At 45.8% G+C, this 17,976-nt stretch overlaps 2 protein-coding genes across 5 annotated transcripts in view; one reads left to right on the top strand and one right to left on the bottom strand.

The window, feature by feature from the left end:
- Positions 1-17,976, top strand: part of ACSS3 (acyl-CoA synthetase short chain family member 3) — a 182,983-nt gene that overhangs the window by 33,547 nt on the left and 131,460 nt on the right. The window contains exon 1 of one of the 4 annotated variants that reach the window (XM_033951905.1): positions 9,968-10,291. The exons of the other annotated variants lie outside the window; for them this stretch is intronic. Within the exon in view, the coding sequence (XP_033807796.1) occupies positions 10,077-10,291 (215 nt within the window). The 5' untranslated portion in view covers positions 9,968-10,076. Of the gene's footprint in view, positions 1-9,967; positions 10,292-17,976 lie in introns of those variants that run through there. 4 annotated transcript variants of the gene reach the window in all.
- On the bottom strand, positions 409-725 carry LOC117363695 (PHD finger-like domain-containing protein 5A). The gene is given in 3 exon segments (XM_033951826.1): positions 409-660; positions 662-677; positions 679-725. Coding segments are annotated over 3 exon segments (315 nt in total).

Raw genomic sequence — 17,976 nt, 5'->3', positions numbered from 1 at the left:
TTTGGCGGCCGCTTTTAAGGCAGCCGCCGCCAACGACGCCGGTTAGAGAATCCGGGCCTTATAGTTTAAGATCCTCACGGTAACTGCAATGTATAGTTAGGCATTTTATTGCAAACCACAATGAATCCTTGTTGAAATTTTGCGGGGAATAATAAATTGTATGGTGTGGTTAAAAGAACAGTTGAAACTTGTTTTTTAATGGCATACAAATGGCACAGCAGCATTATACACAAATACAAATATATACAGGTCATGCAAACTTTTTTTTTTTTTTTTTTTGCAACTTAGAAAAAAAAATTTAATTTTGCAGCTTTAAAAAACTTTCATTGAAGAGTCAACGGTTCATAGCATCTTCTTACAGTCATGTTTCACTGCCCCTTCAAGGTGACTCCCTAAGAGGTCAATGGATCACCTGTTCTTGAAGCCATATTTCTTGCGGTCATAGAATAAATCGGTCTTGGAGCTCCCCAGGTTGACAATCTTTGGGCAGCCATCTCGATCTTTCTCCTGGATGGTACATTCTTTGCAGTAGTAGGCATCGGAGACCCCAGGCCCTCCACAAACGGCACAGCGCCCTTGGTAGGAGCCATAGTTACATTTATCACAGATTCGTACTAGTGTGCAAGGACGCACGTATGAGTCACAGATCATGCACTTTCCCATCACATTTTTCACAGTCTTCCAATAGCTACGCCTGCCTGTTTCCTACAGAAGATACAGATCATGCAAACTTAATAATGTTGGAAAATTGGCCAGAGAATCGGCCAACAGCGATTGAGTCACTATCGTTAGTGAATCTAGCCCTAAACGGAAATGACATGAGAGAAGTTAGAGAGACAGTCTATGGAGGGACAAATACATAGAGGAAAGAGACACCCCCCCAAAAAAAATAAAATAAAATGAGAGGAAGATTGGAAAAGGATTTATAACAGAGAAGGATCATAAGAACATAAGAAATGCCTGCACTGGATGAGACCCGGGGTCCATCCAGTCCGGTGGTCCGCACACACGGAGGCTCAGCCAGGCGTACCTGGGCGAATACCTTAATCATTTGTATCCCTCAATGTGTCCCGCAAGAAGATGTGCGTCCAATTTTACCTTAAATTCTAAAATGGTGGTTTCCTCCACCACATCTTCTGGGAGAGAGATCCAGGCATTCACCACCCGCTGTGCGAAGCAGAACTTTCTGACATTTGTCATGGCCATGGCCCCTCTCAGCTTCAGTCCATGACCTCTTGTCCGAGTCACATTTGACAAAGTGAATAACGCTGTTTTCTTGCTCTCCATCCTTTCCCTTTGTCGGTGAGTGAGCTTGCTCCATTTTGTCGATTCCTTTTAATATTTTAAAAGTCTCTATTAGATCCCCTCTCAGTCTTCTCTTCTCAAGGGTGAATAATCCCAGATTTCTGAGGCATTCTTGGTAGCTCAAGTTCTTCATACCTTTTACTAGCTTCGTCACTCGCCTCTCTGCACCCTCTCCAGCAGTGTTATATCCTTCTTCAGGTACGGAGACAAGTGTTGGACACAGTATTATAAGTGTGGTCTGACCATTGCTCTATAAAGCGGCATTATGACCTCTTTCGATCTACTTGTGATTCCCTTCTTTATCATGCCCAACATCCTGTTAGCCTTCTTTGCTGCCGCCGCGCACTGAGCCGACGGCTTCAGATTCCTGTCTATCAGTACCCCCAGGTCCTTTTCCTTTTTGCTCTTCCCCAATGTTATACCTAGCAGTTTATACTCATGCTCCTTGTTTTTCCTTCCCAGGTGCATCACTTTGCATTTTTCTACATTAAAACTCATCTGCCAATTTTCTGCCCATCTCTCAAGTTGGTTCAAATCTCTCTGGAGTTCCTCGTTGTCTTTTTGTGATCTGATTGCCCGGCAAAGCTTTGTGTCATCTGCAAACTTGGTGATGAGACTGGTCGTTTCTTCTTCCTGGTCATTTATGAAGATATTGAATAAGAGAGGCCCAAGAACCGAGCCCTGAGGCATGCCGCTAGTTATTTGCTTCCAGTCCGAGTACTCCCCATTTATGCCTACTCTTTGTTTTCTGCATTCCAGCCAATTTCCTATCCATCTTAGTATATCCCCTTCTATTCCATGACTTTGTAGTTTTCTGAGAAGTCTCTCGTGTGGTACTTTGTTGAACGCTTTCTGGAAGTCCAAATATATTATGTCCACCGGTTCTCCGCTATCGACATGTTTGTTCACCGTTTCAAAAAACTGAAGTAGGTTCATCAAGCATGACTTCCCTTTCCTGAAACCATGTTGGCTACCTCTCAACAGGTCATGGGTATCCAGATGCTGGACTATGCTATCTTTAATCACAGTCTCGACCATTTTCCCAGGGACCGATGTGAGACTCACAGGTCTATAGTTTCCCGGTTCTTCTCTTGACCCTTTTTTGAAGATTGGGATGACGTTCGCTATCTTCCAGTCTTCTGGTATCCGTCCGGTCCTAATTGTCGTGTTAGCTAGGGATTGCAGTAGTTCTCTGATTTCTACCTTTAGCTCCTTTAATACTCTCGGGTGAATTCCATCTGGGCCAGGGGATTTGTCACTTTTTAGTTTGTCAATCTGATAGTATATCTGTTCTAGATTCACCTCCACTGTAGTGAGGTTCTCCTCTATTTCTCCCTTGAATACTTTTAATGTCTCCGTTATTGATGTGACGTCTTCTTTGGTAAAGACAGATGCAAAGAAGGAATTTAATCTGTCTGCAATCTGTTTGTTATCTTTGATGTATCCTTTTCTTCCATTGTTGTCGAGAGGGCCCACTGTCTCCTTAGCCGGTTTCATCCCCTTAACGTATCTAAAAAAGGGTTTGAAGTTTTTGGCCTCTTGCGCTAACTTTTCCTCATAGACCCTTTTGGCTTCTCTCACTGCCCTGTGGCACTTCTGGTTGGCTTTGAGGCTGTCTCAAGCCTTGGTTGCTTTCTCACGTTTCCATTTTTTAAATGAGTCCTTCTTTTCCCTCACTGCATCCTTCACCTCTTTGGTTAGCCAAGCTGGTTCCCTTTTGTCTTTATTTTTCCTTCCTTTGGCTATCTGCGGAATGTATAGATTCTGTGCTTCTGTGATGGTATTTTTTAGTAGGGACCAAGCGTGCTCCACCATTTCGAAGGCAGAAAGGAAACAAACATAAGGGAAGACCAAGAATAAACAGAGACAAAAGATAGAAAGCTAAAGCTGCAAAGGTTAAAAAAAAAAAAAAGTTTAGTAAGATTTCTGGGCTGGGCCAAGGATAGAGAAAAGCTGGTATTATTTTGCACTTCTCCTCCAGGCACACAGTCACCAGGATAAATATATTAAGTTACATGGAAATACTTTTAAAACCAATAGGAGGAAATATTTTTTTCACTCGGAATAGTTAAGCTCTGTAACACATTGCCACAAGATGTGATAAGAGTGGTCAACGTAGCTGGTTTTAAGAAGGGTTTGAACAAGTTTCTGGAGGAAAAGTCCATAGTCTACTATTAAGACAGAACTGGGGGAAGCCACTGCCGGACCTGGATCAGCAGTGTGGAATGTTGCTACTCTTTGGGATTCCAGAATCTTTGGGGAGGGGGGGGGTTTGGAATGTTGCTACTCTTTGGGTTTTTGCCAGGTAATTATGGCCTTCATTGGCCACCGTAAAGATGGGATACTGGGCAAGACGAACTATTGGTCTGACCCAGTAAGGCTAGATTTATGGTCTTCTAGAGGGACTTGGGGGGAGCAGGAGGGAGTTGTGGCTTATGTGATGCCATGGTCTGAAAAATCTCCTAAAAATTCCTCCATCGTAACAACACTGTAATAGCGATGACCCATAACAAAGTCTCAGATTGAAAGAGGAACGGAGAGGAACATCGTTTCCCTTTCTCACAAAAATAAACCAATTATCCCACTGCTACATCTCAAGGGAGACAGTGGCGATGGACAAACTGGGCTCATTATGCTGCATCAGGCCATAGAAATAGCAGGGCTGTGACAAGAAGAGGTGACAGGGGAGGTAGATGACGTTTGCAAGGGGACAAGGGTTACACGCCCCTCCTTCCCACTATTATATGTGTCTTGGTTTGGTTCCTTATTTATTTATTTACTAGTGTTTAAGTCCGTTACATTAACGGGTGCTAGAGTACATGTCTGTCTGTTTTTTTTTAATTTGTCTCTCTCTCCTTGGATGCTGTGTGTCTGTCATTCTTTCTGTCTGTCTCTCCCTGGCCCCCTGTCTGTCTATCTTTATTTCTAACTCTATCCTCTTCCCTCAATCCTGCATGTGCCCTTTTTTCTTTCTCCTCCCCACTTCCTTCCAACGTCTGCTCCCCCTGTCCTTCAGACTTCCATTCAGTGGCTGTCCCTCCTCTCCCCCACACTTCCATTCAGTGTCTGTATCCCTCTCTCTACCCCTTCTATCTACTGTTCACCCTCTGTCTTGCCCCTTCCATTCACTGCCCTCTCTTCTCTTTCCATCCAGTGTCCCCCCTCTCTCTCTCTGTTCCATATGGCATCTCCTCGTTCCTTTCCCCCTTTCTTTTCCCTTGGTCTGGCATACATTCCTCCTTCCCTCCATGCCCTGCCATCTCTTCTTCCCTCCAAGCCATTCTCTCCCCCTCTGCTTCCTTTCCTCCTTGAACTTCATTGGGCAGCAGCAGTAGCATTCACAATTCATTGCTGTTGCCGGCTTCAGGTCTTCCTCTCTGTCGGGTGTCTTCCTGAAACAGAAAGTGGGCAGGACCCGCCAGAGAGGAAGGCCTGAAGCCGGCAACAGCAGCGAATTGTAAACCCTGCTGCTGCCCGAAGAAGCCAGGCCTTGAAAAACCCGAGGCAGACCGCTTCTCTTCCCTCCCAGCCCAACCCTTGCTGACTCGGCTCCCTTACCCTTTCCGATCCCCGCCTGTGTCGTGGAAGCGTGAAGACTGAACGCCGGCAATCGGGGTGGCTAGGACACGGCTCAGGAGACTGTGAAGGTGTTGGCGTGTGGCGGCGCTCCACGAAGCCCTCCTCCCGGCAGCCGCTGCCAGCACCAATCAGGGGGGCGAGAACGCGGGCAGGGAGAGAGCTTGCCTGCGCTTCCTCCAGCAGTTGGTGAATGAGGGCGGGAGGAGGGGAGTGGCTAGAGTGATCCCTGCCTCTGTGTTCTAAAATGGAACGCGGCCACAGATCAGAAATCACAGCGGCAGGGATCACAAAATTTCAAGAGCGCATGCGCACTCTAGGATTTTATTATATAGGATTTGGTGAGCCCTTAGTATGACACGCATTGCAAGACAAACGTGCATTGTTGAGTGGCTGAAGCTTGGCTCCCTTCTTTCCTCCTGTTGACCAGTTCCTGACTTGGTTCAGGGCTAGATTTTGAACTGTGTGATGTACGTGTCTGCGCAGGGCACCTCCCACTCTATTTTTTTTCTAAATTACCAGGGTGTCTCACACAAGAGGATAAGCAGGCACCTACAGTATTTCAAACAGAAACATGATGGCAGATAAAGGCAAAATGGCCCATCCAGTCTATTCATCCGCAGCATCCACTATCTCCTCCTTTCCCTATTGGCTAAGGCTCTTAACATTTGCATCTCCTCTCCCTATTGGCTAAGGCTCTTTACACCTGCATTGTGAGGTCATCGAGCTTTATTGTTATAGAAACATGATGGCAGATAAAGGCCAAATGGCCCATCTAGTCTGCCCATCCGCAGTAACCATTATCTCTTCCTCTCTCTAAGAGATCCCATGTGCCTATTCCAGGCCCTCTTGAATTCAGACACAGTCTCTGGCTCCACCACCTCTTCCGAGAGATTGTTCCACGCATCTACCACCCTTTCTGTATAAAAGTACAGCTGTGGAGTTGGTAGATAAATCCTTCGACTCCAACTCCTCAGTTTCTGGTACCCACGACTCCGACTCTAGGTACCCAACATTGTCTCTGACTCCTCGACTCCAACTCCAACTCCGACTCAACAGCCCTGATTTCCTTAGACTACTCCTATCACCTCCTAACTTTATCCTATGCCCTCTCATTCCGGAGCTTCTTTTCAAATGAAAGAGATTCAACTCATGTATATTTATCCCATGTAGGTATTTAAACATCTCTATCATATCTCCCCTCTCCCGCCTTTCCTCCAAAGTATATATTGAGATCTTTAAGTCTGTCTCCATACGCCTTATGATGAAGACCACTTACCATTTTAGTAGCCTTCCTCTGGACCAACTCCATCCTTTTGATGTCTTTTTGAAGGTGCGGTCTCCAGAATTGTACACAATATACTAAAAAGGTCTCACTAGAGTCTTATACAGGGGCATCAATACCTCCTTTTTCCTACTGGCCATACTTCTCCCTATACAACCTAGCATTCTTCTAGCTTTCGTCATCACCTTTTCAACCTGTTTGGCCACCTTAAGATCATCACATACAATCACACCCAAGTCCCGCTCTTCCGTCGTGCACATAAGTTTTTCACCCCCCTAAAAAGAACCATTCCCTCTGTTTTATGCAGCCCAAATGCATGACCTTGCATTTCGTAGTATTAAATTTTAGCTGTCAAATTTCAGACCATTCTTCAAGCTTCGTCAGCTCTTTCTTCATGTTATTCACACCTTCCGGCATGTCTACTCTATTACAGATTTTGGTATCATCCACAAAGAGGCAAATTTTACCTGACAGCCCTTCAGCAATATCGCTTATAAAAATGTTAAAAAGAACAGGCCCAAGAACAGAACCTTGAGGCACACCACTGGTAACATCCCTTTCCTCAGAGCGATCTCCATTGACCACTACCATCTGTTGTCTTCCACTCAACCAGTTCCTGGCCCATCCGGAGGGTACTCAGTTTATTTATTAGACATCTGTGTGGAACACTGTTAAATGCTTTCCTAAAATCTAATACACTCTCTCTATCTAATTCTCTGGTCACCCAGTCATAATAATTGTTTGCGAAGACCTGCCTCTGGTGAATTCATTTTGCTTCCAGTCTTGATAGCCACTGGATTCCAGAAACTACACTATTCTCTGTTTTAAAAGTGTTTCCATTAATTCATGTACTTACCGTAGAAGTCAGACTTGCTGGCCTGTAAGTTCCCTACCTGTTACTTCCACTTTTGTTCTTCTCCAATTCCCCTGTACCACTCCTGAATCTAGAAAAGCATTGAAAAGGTCAGCCAGGGAAGCTACCAGAACTTCCCTAAGTTCCCTCAGTACCCCTTGTCTTATCCACCTTTAGTTTAGCTAGCTCCTCACGAACACAATCCTCTGAAAATCGATCAGGGTCTACCACAACTCCATCCTTACTTGCGTTTGTCTTTTGCGGTCCCGCTCCCAGCACTTCAGCTTATACTGTATTAAAGTGGTTTAAAATCAAAAAAGAGGAGAAAGGGTAAAACGCGGACCTTACGGACCTCGCAGATCTAAAGCCACACATTCTTAAAAATCTGAGGTCCGTGCCACTTTTAGTCTCAGCATAGGTTATGGCTCTGACAGACCTCTATGACACTTTAGCTCTGATGGATCCTAATGCTTTTCCCTCCCTATGATGAGACTAAAAGGGGCAAAACTTTTGCCCTGAGGTCCATGACACTTTTAGTCTCAGTTCTCCCTCCCTGTGTTGAGACTAAAAGTGACAACACTTTTGTTCTGAGGTCCATGACACTTTAGTCTCAGTTCTCCCTCCCTATGCTGAGACTAAAAGTGGCAAAACTTTTGCCCTGAGGTCCATGGCACTTTTAGTCTCAGTTCTCCCTCCCTGTGTTGTTAAGTTAAGCTGGGAAGCTAAGTACCCTATATTCATGAAGCTAAAATCCTTCATAGAGTTCATTCTTAAAAAGGGACACATTTGAAGACCAGTATAACAGTTGAAACCGATTTATATATATAAAAAAATTGAAACTGCTTTATATAAAAAAATAATATACAAAAAAACTATTTAAAACAAAAATATTTTTGAAAAATAGAGAACATATAAGATCAATGATAGCTCACGATAGGGTCACTAGTTTGAAATATACATCAGACTTTTAGCCTGTGAGCGCTTGAGATCGTTCAGTTCTCTATATGATATTTAAATTTGTACTTTAGTCATAAGTTCAAGTAAGTCTTGTGTATGTTTGAGACTAAAAGTGACAACACTTTTGCCCTGAGGTCCGTGACACTTTAGTCTCAGTTCTCCCTCTCTGTGTTGAGACTAAAAGTGACAACACTTTTGCCCTGAGGTCCATGACACTTTAGTCTCAATTCTCCCTCCCTATGCTGAGACTAAAAGTGGCAAAACTTTTGCCCTGAGGTCCATGGCACTTTTAGTCTCAGTTCTCCCTCCCTGTGTTGAGACTAAAAGTGACAACACTTTTGCCCTGAGGTCCGTGGCACTTTTAGTCTCAGTTCTCCCTCCCTATGCTGAGACTAAAAGTGGCAACACTTTTGCCCTGAGGTCCATGACAATTTAGTCTTAGTTCTCCCTTCCTATGCTGGGACAAAGTGTCACGGACCTCAGGTGTCCGTCAGAGCTAAAGTGTCATAGAGGTCTGTCAGAGCCATAACCTATGCTGAGACTAAAAGTGTCACAACCTCAGGGCAAAAGTTTTGTCACTTTTAGTTAACATAAGAATTGCCACTGCTGAGTCAGACCAGTGGTCCATCATGCCCAGCAGTCCGCTCACGCGGCGGCCCTCTGGTCTAAGATCAGCACCCCAACTGAGACTAGCCCTACCAGCGCATGTTCTTGTTCAGCAGGAACTTGTCTAACTTTGTCTTGAATCCTTGGAGGGTGTTTTCCCCTATAACAGCCTCTGGAAGAGCGTTCCAGCTTTCTACCACTCTCTGGGAGGGAGAACTGAGACTAAAAGTGCCACGGATCTCAGGGCAAAAGTTTTCCCACTTTTAGTCTCAGCATAGGGAGGGAGAACTGAGCCTAAAAGTGCCACGGATCTCAGGGCAAAAGTGTTGCCACTTTTAGTCTCAGCATAGGGAGGGAGAACTGAGACTAAAAGTGCCACGGATCTCAGGGCAAAACTGTTGCCACTTTTAGTCTCAACATAGGGAGGGAGAACTGAGACTAAAAGTGCCATGGATCTCAGTGCAAAAGTTTTGCCACTTTTAGTCTCAGCATAGGGAGGGAGAACTGAGACTAAAAGTGCCACGAATCTCAGGGCAAAAGTTTTGCCACTTTTAGTCTCAGCATAGGGAGGAAGAAGCATTAAGGTCCGTCAGAGCTAAAGTGTCACGGAGGTCTGTCAGAGCCTAAAAGCGGCGGGGTGCTGGGTTAGTCTATTTTGGGAAGGGGTAAAACGCAGACCTGACAGACCTCGCGGATCCGTCTCAGCATAGGGAGGGAAAAGTATTAGGATCCGTCAGCGCTAAATTGTCATCGAGATCTGTAAGAGACAGAAACTACAAGTGACACGGTCCTCAGATTTTTAAGGACGTGCGGTTTTAAATCCGCAAGGTCCGTCAGGTCCGCGTTTTACCCCTTCCCATCTATTTTGTAATTCTGGTTTTACTTTGTCGTTATTCCACGGTTGCCTGTACTTTGTAGGTTGCTTTTCTGTTTGAAAATAAAAATTGATTACATATTAAAAAGTGGCACGGACCTCAGATTTTTAAGGACGTGCGGGTTTAGATCCGCAAGGTCTGCGTTTTACCCCTTCCCCAAAAAGAGTGTTATTCAAATCCAGCAATAATAATAACTTGTTTGGTGCAAAAATAATCAACAGCCCCATTAAACCTTGTGCATACTTTTTTTGCTAATTGATATTATTCAAGAAGTAATTTACGCGCATTCCTGTTGCCCAAAACTGTGCGCTGAGTTCTCACCCTCCCAATCATTTTGAGACGTGGTGGACTCCGATCTTTAAATTACTCTGCAAAGACAGTTGTTTACTTCCTTTTGGAAGGTGCAACTTTGCTTTTTCCACTGAACCAATCCAACAAGTTTTCTTTTTTTTCTTAATTTGCTCTCCCCCCTCCCCTGCCATAAGCCACTAATTTCTGCTGGCTCCGGGCCAGATGGGAAGAACAGAAAACCCGGCTTAGGATTCCCGCAGCGCGGAGGCCGAGCAATCTCTCCAGGCCGGGACTTTGGTTGAGACCCGACCGCAGAGTGAGACGAGAGATGCGACCCCAGCGCGGCGGGCAAGTGCTGAGGCGGCTCCTGACCGCCCGCGGTGCCCCCCGCCGGCCCTGCTCCGGCCGCGCGCTCTACGAGCCCACCTTCAGGCGCTCGGTGCTCGAGCCGGAGAGCTTGTGGAGCGAGGCGGCCGGGCTCCTCAGCTGGTTCAAGCCCTGGGCTGTGGCCGCGGACCGGACCAAGCCCCCTGCGACCAAGTGGTGAGTGCAAAGCCCCACTCTGCCGCCTCCTGTGCCGGCCAAAGCGCTGCACGCCGATCTGGGCGTCTGCCAGAGCGCACAAATAACTTTGGCAGCGTGTAGCCATCTAGGCCTCGAGGAATCCAACTTTTCTGCAGATCAGATCATTTGCACTTGCGGTTTTTCGACGTTGCTAAATTGCATCTCGCACTCTGTCTGCAGAGTTTAGCTCGGGGGTTTGGGTTGTTGTTGGGTTTTTTTTGCACTTTTTGTAGATGAACTTTGATCAAACAGGTGGCTAATGTCCCTGAAAGGTTTCAAAGAGGGAACTGCATCCCCTTCCTTCCAATGTTTGGGGAATTCTGCAGTTTGTTTGTTTGTTTTCAGGAGTTCCCTGCTTGAAGTGCCTTTGATCTAAGGCTTGAAAAAATACATTTGCCAGACACGGGCAAGTTTCACCCAGACACTTTGATTTTGGAGGGGGCATTGGCGGGGAGGGGGGAGAGGGATCAATTTATCATTAGCCCCATGCAGCATTTGCACAGTGCACTCCCAGGTTGGCAAGACTGGGCCATGACTATACAAATTCAATTCATTAAAATGGTATACCAAGAATACCATAACATAACATTAATTAAATATTTAATTTATTGATTTCTTTAATTCAATTCACATCCTAAAAACTAACAAAATTTATTTCATCTACATTTAAAATTTACAATAACATGTAATACAAAGTGTAAAATGCTACTAATAACAAAATCATAGACTCGGAAAAGCTAAAGTCCCTCCTTGAGGGCTGCAATCCAGTCGGGTTTTCAGGATTTCCCCAATTAATATGCATTGAAAGCAGTGCATGCACATAGACCTCATGCATATTCATTGGGGAAATCCTGAAAACCCGACTGGATTGCGGCTCTTGAGGAGGGACTTTAACACCCCTGACCTAAAGCTTTAAAGTAGAGACCATCAATCAGTCTTCAGGGTTCTTAATGATGTTAAGTTTTGAAGCCATTCAGGCCCAATGAAGCTCACTTATCTTGATGATGAGTCAATCAAAGTCCCAATTAGAGAATGACACGGGGAAAAAATCTGTCCCCGTCACCGCCCCGTCCCCGGCCCACCATCCTCTGCACCTCCCCGTCACCGCCATTCCATTCACCGCCCCGTCACCGTCACTGCCATCCCTTTCACCGCCCCGTCACCGCCACTGCCATCCCATTCACCGCCCCGTCACCGTCCCCGCAGCATCCATATAAGCCTTAGTACTCTAATATTTAGCGTATTCCATTCTTATAAATCAAAGTTCCTGCTGCTGAACTAGAGAAAGAGATGTTCAGCTGGCAGGGCTTTGTTTATAAATTTTTATTAACACAACTAATATACCACCATAATGTTTGCGACAGAGGACAAGTATGCAATAAATGCATTTTGCTGTTTCAATGCCAGTGCTCAGCAGAACAACAGACAGCAATATGGACATTCACCTTATGTAGTACTTTTTTAATATATAAAAATAGGCAAAATTAGTTGCTGTTTTATCATTATATTTTCTTGCCATTATAGTATTCTTCATTGATCATTTTTCTTTTTAAATTCAAAACAAATTCAACCTATCTTGTGTCCCAGCATGAATTCATGTTTCACTCAATTGGCTGTTTCAAGGGAATTAACCCTCCAACTTCCATTTGCAAAAATACCCAATGTTGTTCCTTCTATGAGCAATATTTAAATTATGAGGAACAACATTGGGTATTTTTGCTGAATTGTGTGACACAATTTGGGCTGAACATGAAGATTGAAAATGCCTGGTTAGCCCTGGACAGATGATTTGAACAGCCAGGAGCCTGTCCTGGCCATTTAAATCATTTTGAATATCTAGTCCAATGATAACAGAATTAGGGTGATTATAGAAACATAGAACTTTGTTGATCACTAAAAACAGTGGAGACTAAGGGTCTATCAAGCTCAGCATCCTGTCTTTGACACTGGCCAGTCTTGGTCTTTGGAACTGCCCATTGTGTCAGAAGCAATAGGGATTAAGTGACTTGCCCAGGGTCACAAGGAGTGTAGTGTAGCTCTAACCACTGGATTTAGAAGTTGGCTTCTTTTGGGATCTTTAACTCATCATCGCTAGGACTCGAATCTGAGTCCGTAGCACCTAACATAGAATGGAATTAGTATGGCAAAGTAATGAAGAATGGTCCAGCAGCCCCCACCCTCCCTCCACCTCACCTTATATTCGTTCCGAGTTTGCCGGCTTCCTTTTTCCCTAGCCGCACGCGTTCAAAAAGCCGTGCATTTAGCCAGCTCCCTCCCTCCACCTCACCTTAAATTTCGAGTTTTCCGGCTTCCTTTTTTCCGAGCCGCACATGTTCAAAAATCCGTGCACGCGCGGCTGCGCGAGTCAATCAAACTTCTCCTCTCCTGCAACTTCCTGTTTCCGGTTGCGTCAGAGGAGAAGATTGATTGACTCGCGCAGCCGCGCGTGCACGGATTTTTGAACACGTGCGGCTCGGAAAAAAGGAAGCCGGAAAACTCGAAATTTAAGGTGAGGTGGAGGGAGGGAGCTGGCTAAATGCTACGGGCGGGCGGGCGGTGGCTGCGGGGACCGCGCGATCCTTGATACCTCACTGCGGAGACAAGACCATTCACCGCCCCGCGGGCGGTGAATGGCCTTGTCCCCGTCGCCGCAGCGACTGCTAGTTTTCTTCCCCGTTTTCGGCGGGTGACCCGCGGCTAAAATGCGGTGGCCACGGGTAAACCGCCACCGTGTCATTCTCTAGTCCCAATATCTCCTTGAGTAGTAATCTGTAGGCTTGACCAGACCAGTTGTTCATTATATTAATGATCCAATTAGAAATGCTTAATCAGTTCTGAGGTTCTCTCTTCTTAATCCTTAAAGTTTTCCAGTTTTAATTACTTATATTGTTCAATCAGCATAAGCCTCCAACTCCAGCTGAGTTTCAGGTGAGTCCATCATCAGGAAGGCTGATTTTGTTATTAGTAGCATTTTGCACTTTGTATTACATGTTATTGTAGATTTCAAATGTAGATGAAATAAATTTTGTTAGTTTTTAGGATATTAATTGAATTAAAGAAATCAATAAATTAAATATTTAATTAATTTTATGTTATGGTATTCTTGGTATAGCAAGACTAGGCGATGTCCTAGGGCAGCAGCTTCGGGGAGGGGGAGCAGGGGGTTAGACAGCCACACTAACTGAAAGCATATTAATGCTTACTTTTCATTACATGAAGTGTGGGTGGTTTTTAAATAGCACCTCCCATCACCAAAGCTGAATATTTCTTTGGGAGAGGGCATCTTAGGAAGCTGGATGTAGTTGAGGAGGAGGGTGTATGGCTGAAGTTCACCTAGGGTGCCCAATACCTTTGCACGAACTCTGGTTGCAACCCTCCATGCACTCCTCCCCCCCCCCCAACCTATGCTTGTGCAGAGGTAGTCTTTCCATAGTTGTGATTTCTGCTGCTGTTATCCTGATTTTTAGGCCTCTAAAGCAGTGGTTCCCAACCCTGTCCTGGAGGACCATCAGCCAGTCGGGTTTTCGGGATAGCCCTAATGAATATGCATGAGAGAGATTTGCACATAGTGGAGGTGACAGGCATGCAAATCTGCTCAATGCATATCTATCAGGGTTATCCTGAGAACCCGATTGGCTAAAGCATCCTTAGCTTATTCTGCAGTCACAGCTCTGGCAAGCTGGTCACAAAGGTATTTCATCCATCTACACCAGTGTATCTCAAACGGTGTGCCGTGGCACACTAGTGTGCCTCCTGAGATTTCAGGTGTGCCGTGGCACACTGGGAAGGAAGAGAGGCACAGGCTGACTGACTACAGGTCATGCCTCGTGCGGTGAGGGGCACATCCTGCAGGCAATCAGCCAGCGCCTCCCCAGCCCTCTTCCATGCTGGCATCCCCCACTGGCATCTTGGGGCCCATCTGAAGGGCCTTTACACATGCTTGGACGTCGACATGATGATGTCACGTATGCGTGTGGCATCATCACGGCAACGCCTGTACACGTTTATGTGCCTTGAGCTGCGGTCACTACCTTTGGTGTGCCACAGTTCGAGAAGGTTTGCAGGACACTGATCGACACAAATGATATTGACGGCTGGACTTTTGCTCATCTTTAATGCCGGGTTCCTGTTCTCCAGTCCATAGTAACATGGTAGATGACGGCAAATAAAAACCTGTAGAGTCCATTCAGTCTGCCTAACAAGATAAATTCATAAGGTGTGATGTGGTACTCCCTATGCAGATTTGATTTGTCCTTGCTATTTTCGGGACACAAAAGTCTGCCTGCCCAGCACTGGCTTTGCTTCTCAGTCACCAATAAGCAAGTGATGTCATCATAATTATTTCCGTGCAAAGGGAAATACATTTCCATCCAGCATTTTCTAAGATCCTCCCACTGCTCATTTACTGCATCACTTGCAAGAAGCATGCATTCCTGTGTCACAGAAGCCCCGATGTTAAAGGCCTAGATTCACTAAACTTACCGATCTGGATTGGTGTTGGGCGATTCTTGGCTGAGTTTTGCCGAGCGACCGATTTGCTACAGATTCTACATGCAAATGATCTGATCAGACGCTCGCCCCCATAGCGATCTCACGGATCGCTGTAAGAGCGATCAAAACCCATGCGCAGAGAATCCTTGTTTATTGATGCAATTTACGCATTAGCTAGCTCTTCGCCCTTACTGTGCAGTTAGTGGGCGGGGTTTATTCACGCACGTCATTGGCGGAAAGCACAAGCGAGCTCAAAAGAAAGGGGGGGAGGGGTGGCTGCAGTTTACTTTTGCTGGCCCTACGAGTTGGACATTTTTAAAAAAGGAATGATTTGTGACCGACGCAGTGAATTATTTTGTGTAGCCAGATTATTGAACAGAACACGCTTTAAACCTGCGGGTTAAAACCACGGGCACGCAATGCGCTTTTTACAGACTATATATAAAAAAGGAATTCTTACGCATATGTAAAGATATTTTACAGTTTTATTTTTTATTTTTATTTTTTTTGGTATAATATTTCTTTATTGAGCAAAAACAACAGTATACAGAACAATAGTAAGCAAAAACACATCCGCAACTCCAGAGCAACCTCCGAAACAAGGCAAGCGATCAACATAAAACAAGAATACAGGAGAAAGCAGATGGGAAAAGGTCAAAACATTCCCAATACAGGAGTTTATATGAGCTACCAGCAACCCCCCCCCCCAACAGAAACCAAACCCCCCAATCCCCCGACCCTCCCAACTCCCCCCCCAAACCCAAACCCCATGTGGTTAGATGGACAATCAAAAATGGAAAGAAAAGAAATCGTGGGAAAGGAAAGAGAGAAAAGAGAGAAGCAAAAGCAGACAGTGCACCTGGAGAAGCAGCCCCCAGCCCCCGACAGGAACAACACAGCCCAACAGGTCAGCAATTCAACAGCAAACTCCTCTCCCGATGCGGAAGGGACAACCAGTACCCCTCCCACACATCCTGAAATTTGTTCCACCGGCTCTCATCATGTGTCCCCACAGCCCTACGCACCAGAAGCGCTAAATCATAGAGTGATAAATGCCACTGAGAGAAGGAGGGAGCATGCGGAGTCCGCCAGGAAACCAAAATGGCCTTCTTAGCTAAAAGGAGTGCCTTGAATACCAACATCCGCTGCCCATCAGAGCAGTGGGAATAATCTGCTCCATCATAAAAAAGGACAATAGGAGGGGGTGCATGCAGGTAACGAAGGATACAAGGAGGCCAGAAAGGCCCACACTTGCAACCAAAAAGCCTTTACCAAAGGGCAAGTCCAGAACATATGACCCAGGGTGGCAGAACTCACAGGACACTTGGGACAACAGGCATGGTCAGCAAAGCCGGCACGATAAGCCCTCTGCGGGGAAATAAACGTTCTATGAAGGAATTTATATTCCTGCTCCCTATGAAGCATATTAAAGGAAATAGTACGTAAAAAGACAAAACAATGAGAAATCAAGGAGGATGGGATAGTGCACCCTAGGTCAGCTCTCCATGCCCCAGCCAACAAATCGGCTCTCTCATTCGACAGCGGAGACAACATCGCGTTGACAAAGTAATGAAGACGTGGAGCCTGATCCTCCCACAAAGCTAGACTTTGACCAAGACTCTTCGCCACCGAAGCACGCAAGGAGGTCCCTCCAAGACTAAGAATATAATGGCGAAGTTGCAAGTAGCCAAATGTGTCCACATGGTCCAAAACATATAAAGACGCCAGCTCAGTGGTAGAGAGAAGAGTCCCCTGGTCACTAAGAACATCCCCCACCCTATGAACCCCATGCGCATGCCAAAGCTGGAAAACTCGGTTGTCACTACCCGGGCTAAACTGCAAGTTCCCCACAAAGGGTAACATAGGAATTACACTATAATTGATATCCAAGTGTTTACATAGCATTTTCCAGATAAGTTTCATGTAAGACCACACCATGGGACCCCGCTGAAGGGAATCCACTGAGCCGAAGGTGCCTGCAACAAAAACAATCCAGAGACAGGGAACAAAAAGTCCCTTTCCACCGAAAACACCTGGAAGGATGAACTCTCCAGTCACCAATCCCGAACCTGTCGCAAGCCATACGCCAAGTTATATGCTCGGAGATCTAAAAGACCGAAACCCCCCTGTGCCTCCGGTAACATCAGGATGCGATGAGGCAAATGGGGCCTTCGTCCCCGCCACAAAAAAGATCCGCAGGGCACAACCATGCGGCGCAGCCATAGCAGTAGAGTCTGGAACAGATAGAGCCACCGGGGAACAATCATCATATTGTATAAAAAGATGCGACCCGCGAGGGAGACCGGCAGAGCACTCCATAAGCATAAGCTTTCAATAGATTGCCGAAGCAAGGGTCGGACATTGAGCTCATAGAGGCACGCCAAGGAGGAAGGTATAACAACTCTCAGATATTTCACCTGTAGAGAAGCCTCTTTCAAAGGGAAATCAGACCACAGGTGAGATATGCGTAAATGAAAAGGGAGCGCTTCCGATTTAAACACATTGAGTTTAAGGCCCGAAAGTTCCCCAAACTTCTGAAACAACTCCAACAATAAAGAAAGGTGCGAGACCGGATCTGTTAAAAGAACCATAATATCATCCGCAAAGGCCAGACAACGCAATGAGGAATCCCCCACTTCCACGCCCGTGAGCAAGGAATGAGTACTAATACAAAGTAATAGGGGTTCCAAAAATAAAATATAAAGCAAAGGGGACAGGGGACAACCCTGCCGAGTGCCCCGCTGTAAGGAAAAAACCGGAGAAGCAATTCCATTGACAGCACAGCAGCCGCAGGACTAGAATAGAGGGCACGGAGGGCCCTCATATATAACCCATCCACCCCATATCGGTGTAGTAATGGAAAGAGGAAGGCCCATTCTACCCGATCAAAGGCCTTTTCGGAGTCAAAACTAATAGCCAATGCAGGCTGCCGCCGAGAAACACAATGAGCGAAGGCGATCAAAAGCTTCCGAACATTATGACCTGCTTGACGGCCCTTCACAAAACCCCCCTGATCAACCCCCACCAGAGAAGGAACAAGGGGGGCCAGCCGGTTAGCCAATATCCGAGCTAAGATTTTAAGATCAACGTTAATAAGTGAAATGGGCCGATAAGACTCCACCAGAAGAGGGTCCTTACCCTGTTTAGGCAGTACGGTAATCAACGCCTGATTC

Source organism: Geotrypetes seraphini, chromosome 7 (genome assembly GCF_902459505.1).
Source record: "Geotrypetes seraphini chromosome 7, aGeoSer1.1, whole genome shotgun sequence".
Taxonomy (NCBI): Eukaryota; Metazoa; Chordata; class Amphibia; order Gymnophiona; family Dermophiidae; genus Geotrypetes; species Geotrypetes seraphini.
Note: the sequence above shows the minus strand (reverse complement) of the source record. Positions and strands in the feature narration are given on the sequence as shown.